General features: G+C 47.6%; 1 protein-coding gene across 1 annotated transcript; it reads left to right on the top strand.

Moving 5' to 3' along the window:
* The first annotated feature begins 2,479 nt into the window (after nucleotides 1-2,479).
* Nucleotides 2,480-3,723, top strand: LOC123116290 (tuliposide A-converting enzyme 1, chloroplastic). The gene has a single exon (XM_044537270.1). The coding sequence runs from the start codon at nucleotides 2,579-2,581 to the stop codon at nucleotides 3,551-3,553; it is 975 nt and encodes a 324-aa protein (XP_044393205.1). The 5' UTR covers nucleotides 2,480-2,578; the 3' UTR covers nucleotides 3,554-3,723.
* Nucleotides 3,724-6,136: the final 2,413 nt, after the last annotated feature.

Genomic DNA, 6,136 nt, shown 5'->3' with positions numbered 1-6,136 from the left:
TACTTTTATGTTGAGTCATCACCTTCTTATTAAAAAGCACCCGCTGGAGAGCATACTGCCATTTGCATTCATTATTATTAGTTTATATTGAGTATGACTTGACTGGATCTCTTTTACCATGAATTACAATGTTTAGTCAGTCCTTGGTCTTTAAAGATCCTCTGCATTTATGTTTTGCGGTCTCAGAAAGGGCTAGCGAGATACCATTTTGTTATATCATGTTATGATTGTTTTGAGAAAGTGTTGTCATCCAAGTTTTATTATTATCGCTCGCTAGCTGATTATGCTATTGATATGAGTAATTGTGAGACCTGAGTTTTATTGTGACTATGGTTAGTTTATAATATTGTTGAAACCTGAATGATGGCTTTGCATGCTTACAACAACAAGAGCAAATAGAGTTTGTAAAAGTTTTTCTTTATCACTTTTAGTTTATCAACTGAATTGCTTGAGGACAAGCAAAGGTTTAAGCTTGGGGGAGTTGATACGTCTCCAACGTATCTACTTTTCCAAACACTTTTGCCCTTGTTTTGGACTCTAACTTGCATGATTTGAATGAAACTAACCCGGACTGACGCTGTTTTCAGCAGAATTACCATGATGTTGTTTCATGTGTAGAAAACAAAAGTTCTCGGAATGTCCTGAAAATCCTCGGAGGCACTTTTTGGAAAAAATAGAAAATCCTCGCAAAGATGAAGATCAGGGGGCCCACACCCTGTCCACGAGGGTGGGGGTGCGCCCTCCCCCCTGGGCACGCCCCCTGTCTCGTGGCCCCCCTGAGGCTCCACCAACCTCAACTCCAACTCCATATATTCCGTCTCGCGGAGAAAAAAATCAGAGAAAAAATTTCATCGCGTTTTACGATACGAAGCCGCCGCCAAGCCCTAATCTCTCTGGGGAGGGCTGATCCGGAGTCCGTTCGGGGCTCCAGAGAAGGGGATTCATCGCCGTCGTCATCATCAACCATCCTCCATCACCAATTTCATGATGCTCACCGCCGTTCGTGAGTAATTCCATCGTAGGCTTGCTGGACGGTGATGGGTTGGATGAGATTTATCATGTAATCAAGTTAGTTTTGTTAGGGTTTGATCCCTAGTATCCACTATGTTCTGAGATTGATGTTGCTATGACTTTGCTATGCTTAATGCTTGTCACTAGGGCCCGAGTGCCATGATTTCGGATCTGAACCTATTATGTTTTCATGAATATATGTGTGTTCTTGATCATATCTTGCAAGTCTATAGTCACCTATTATGTGTTATGATCCGACAATCCCGAAGTGATAATAATCGAGATGCTTCTCGGTGATGACCGTAGTTTGAGGAGTTCATGTATTCACCATGTGTTAATGCTTTGGTACGGTTCTCTATTAAAAGGAGACCTTAATATTCCTTAGTTTCCACTAGGACCCCGCTGCCACGGGAGGGTAGGACAAAAGATGTCATGCAAGTTCTTTTCCATAAGCACGCATGTCTATATTCGGAATACATGCCTACATTACAGTGATGAATTGGAGCTAGTTATGTGTCACCCTATGTTAGCTATTACATGAGGAATCGCATCCGACATAATTATCCATCACTGATCCATTGCCTACGAGTTTTTCATATATTGTGCTTCGCTTATTTACTTTTTCGTTGCTACTATTACAATCACTACAAAACACCAAAAATATTGCTATTACTATCTTTACCTTTTACCATTGTTACCATTACTATCATACTACTTTGCTACTAAATACTTTGCTGCAGATATTAAGTTATCCAGGTGTGGTTGAATTGACAACTCAACTGCTAATATTCAAGAATATTCTTTGGCTCCCCTTGTGTCGAATCAATAAATTTGGGTTGAATACTCTACCCTCGAAAGCTGTTGCGATCCCCTACACTTGTGGGTCATCAGCCATTCATTTTCCTCCAGTATTCACCTCTAGATTTGCCTTCGAATGTCTTAACCCTTTAAAGGTTCCTTTGGTATGCAGAATTCTAAAATTTGAGGAACAGAAGAACATGGAAATATGATATGAATGCACGTGCAAAACAGACAAATTGTAAACACACGAGTTAAGTCAAGTAGGTCTTTGGTTCACAGTTATTGAAAAACACATGAATCTAAATAAACATGGTCAAATTAAAGTCAAACCACATGAAAATGTATAGTTAGGATGTTATCATGCAATCAAGGTTCTTAGTCTCGTTCTTCTTCGTGCATAAGAATTTGAAAAGAGCTCAAAGTGGGTGTTAGAATCCCTCTGCTTTTCCTTTGAAAGTAGGTTCAAAGGAAAATTGGGTAAAGGAAAAATAAAGAAAAATTTCCAATGAACCAAACACATGAATAACAACATCATAGAGAAGAAACTTCACTTTCACTATGAACCAAAGGAGCCCTAAAGTCAAAATCAACTCCACAAAAATTCAAGAAAGGAAATAAGTTGTTCAGATCCAACTACTACACATTAACGTGGCCCAAGCCCAGCCATAGGAAGTCAAGTTGGTGAACCACTCATCCGCCAATAACAACTTGGGCTTCAACAAACAATCCACCGGCGGCACCGCGTAACCAGAGCCCCCGTCCACCCATGGCCGGCTCCGGCGCCAGCGACGACGAGGTCGTCCTGGAGATCGAACACTGCATCCGCGTATTCAAGAGCGGCCGCGTGGAGCGCTACTTCGGCTCCGACCCCGTCCCTGCCTCTACCGACGCCGGCACCGGCGTCGCCTCGAAAGACCGTACAATCTCCCCCGACATAGCCGTCCGCCTCTACCTCCCGCCCCTCGCCACAGAGGACGGCGACGGGAAGAAGCTTCCCATCCTCGTCTACTTCCATGGCGGCGGTTTCGTCCTCCACACCGCCTTCAACGCCGTCTTCCACGCGTACCTCTCCTCCCTCGCCGCGCGCGCCCGGGCCATCGTCGTCTCCGTCGACTACCGCCTCGCGCCCGAGCACCCCCTCCCCGCTGCCTACGATGACTCCTGGCAAGCCCTACGCTGGGTGGCGTCCCACGCCCCCGGCGGTGCCGGCGAGGAGCCCTGGCTCACCGACCACGCCGACTTCTCCCGCCTGTCGCTTGGCGGCGAGAGCGCGGGCGCCAACATCGCGCACCACCTGGCGATGCGCGCCGGCGCCGAGGGCCTGCCCCACGGCGCGGCGATCAGCGGCGGCATCGTCCTGGTTCACCCCTACTTCTTGGGCCACGGCAAGGTGCCCTCCGAGGACAGCGACCCCGTGATGGCCGAGAACGTGGTAAAGATGTGGCGCGTGGTGTGCCCCCAGACCACGGGCGTCGACGACCCGTGGATCAACCCGCTGGCCGCCGGCGCGCCGACGATGCGCGTGCTGGCGTGCCGGCGCGTGCTCATGTGCCTCGCGGAGACGGACGTGGTCCGCGACCGCGGGCGCGCGTACTGCGGTGGGCTCAAGGCGAGCGGGTGGGCGGGGGAGGTGGAGCTGCTCGAGGTGGCCGGGCAGGGACACTGCTTCCATCTCGTCGACTTCACCTGCGACGATGCCGTCAGGCAGGACGACGCCATTGCCAGGTTCCTGAATCTGTAGAACAATATCTCGCGGACAAGGGCATTTTCAGACCGCATGTTGCACCTGCGTCTGAACTTCTGTATGTTTGTTGTTGATGCATCTGGGAAGAAGATTGATCGGTCACGGCTAGGTTCGTGCCCATTGTGCCGAATTGGATTTGATGATATATATACAGCATTGCCTGGTTACTTGTCCTCTTGGGATTTTATTGACTAAAAAAATGAAGCATCAAGCATCTAGCACAAACATAACAATCACAACCAACCTCTACATGGTTAGAATACACACAACCAACATCAACAAAATACACACGAATAAAACACGCCTGCAAATAGCAAAGTCACACATAACCAAAACTATGCCTAAAACGAGGAAAAAGAAGAGGACCTCAAGCGATCAACAATAATCCACAAACTACAACAACAACCTTGTTCACACCAATCATATATTGACATCATAAGAACGAAAAAGTTCTTCAACAACAATGCCTTCAGAAAGAAAGCGACGTTCAAGCATCGCCTTCACCGGATCTGACCACCAAAGACTAGATTCTAGGTTTTCAACATGAAGAACAAGTCTGAGCATATCCGAGCAATGCCTTTAACATGGTAACAATGTAAAAACAATGTCCTCGTGCAACTGAGTCGAGGCTCGTGCTTGGTTCGTTGCCTTACAACATCCCCGCGAAGACCCACTGTCTGCCAGTGTATCGCCCCGCACTGCCCCGACGGGGCCTCTGACGAGCCGCCTGCCGCCCCGCACCGGCCCCCACAGCTCGGTCAAGCCGCCCACCAACCGCTGCTGCCGCTGCCGCTCAGATGCGCCTTGGCTACATTTCGTCCCCAAGGTACTCAGACAAATTTATTCACCCAAATTTTTTGTTTATCCCAAGAAACTCCATGTCGAGATTGTGTGCTCGTATTGTATTTCGTTGCTTGCATTCCAAATGAACTCTCATGTTGAGTAGTTTTTCAAAAACTCGTCCTCAGACGGATGAAGAACTTGAAAAGGTGATTGCTTTATGTGCAGACATGATGGCAAACAAGAAGCTAAAGTGGGGAGGCTCAATGCCTAACTTGTCATGACCGGGAACCCCTTAAATTACGTGGACAACACGTAGAACGTTTTTTTACAGAAATTGTCAGGACATGTTTGATTGTGACATTTATCTCAGCCATACTACGGGGATGCAATTTTGGCCTGTTTGGATGCATCTGTTTACTGTTGGGTCTGCATGGCATGGATTTAATTAAAATAATGCTGGACATGGATGAGTGAAACGCTCAAATCGAGGGTTCCCACTCACGCAATGCAAGCGAGCGCATGTGGGTGGGTTTGGTTGTGCGAGCTGGTTCACGTATGCATGTTGGTTTGCACATGTATTGTCCTACTCACCTCCCTTAATCCCCTTCACCTCAACCCCTTCAAATCTACATAATGGTGCTTTGATTCAAAATAAGCTCCACAAGAAAAAGATGCGTGTCGACGTTGTTGATTCCATCCAGGAGATCGATTCGTAGTTCTGTTGACTATAAATCTTTAATTTCATGTTCATCCTTGGAGTTTTTTAAACGAATTTTGTCAAATTCATCGCACATGATCAGCCGTTTTAAATTATCTTTGACCGCTAGCTTCATCTTTTTGTTCCACACAACTCTCCCGTTGTACATTTTTTTTTATTTCAACGCTCATAGACGATGTTCTTGAATTGTGGTGGTGTGGGATGAGATGATCACGTGGACGAAAGTTGAGATTAAGCATCCATGCGCACCAAACCAGACAACCATTGCATGCTAGGAGCACACGCTTGTAACAGACAGTTGTGCATGTGTTTCTTCTCAGGCAGACTGCACTGCAGCATACAAACAACCAAACTAGCGCAGTACATAGTTTTGCGTGCATGTACTCCTCCGTTCCATAATATAACATCATTTTTTACACTGTACATCCAATATAAGATCATTTTTTATCAGTGTCAAAAATGATCTGACGCCGGAGCAGGGAACAGTCGCCTTAGAGATGCCCGCGACGGGGAATCTTGGATAAGCTTTTTTATTATCCGTAGACGAATAAGAGCAACTCCAACGTGGCGACCCGTTTCGTCCGCCCGCATCCGTTTAGATCAGCGCGAACAGAAAAAACGGTCCAATGCGCCGACCTAAACGGACGCGCGTCCGCTTTCGTCCGCCTGCCGACCCATTCCTGGTCCATTTTTGAGCCGGATTTGCGTCGGCGCGGACACAAGACGGACGCGCGCGCCCTCTCTCCTCCCCTCGCGTGCACAACCTCCACCGCCGGCTTCGTGACCGACGTCGCCGGTCATTTTTTGCGATAAAAAAAACCCTTAGATAGTTCTTGCGTACACAGATAAAAGAAAAGATCAACTACTCGTCGCTTTCCGATTCTGACTTGGTAATGTCCTCCTCCGACATCTGAATATAGGCGTCATCAGCATGCTCGTCCGCGAAGTTCCAGTCCGATGTTTCTCGCAGCCTCAGTCTCATTTGAGCCGTCAGCTTTCGCGTACGCTTGCCCTCCCGATAGGCGGCTCGCTCCGTCCTCCTAGCCTTCCTCTTCGTCCTCCTCTGCTCATAGAACTGA

Source organism: Triticum aestivum, chromosome 5B (assembly GCF_018294505.1).
Source record: "Triticum aestivum cultivar Chinese Spring chromosome 5B, IWGSC CS RefSeq v2.1, whole genome shotgun sequence".
NCBI classification, from domain to species: domain Eukaryota; kingdom Viridiplantae; phylum Streptophyta; class Magnoliopsida; order Poales; family Poaceae; genus Triticum; species Triticum aestivum.
The sequence above is the reverse complement of the archived record's forward strand: the minus strand, read 5'-3'. Positions and strand labels throughout refer to the sequence as shown.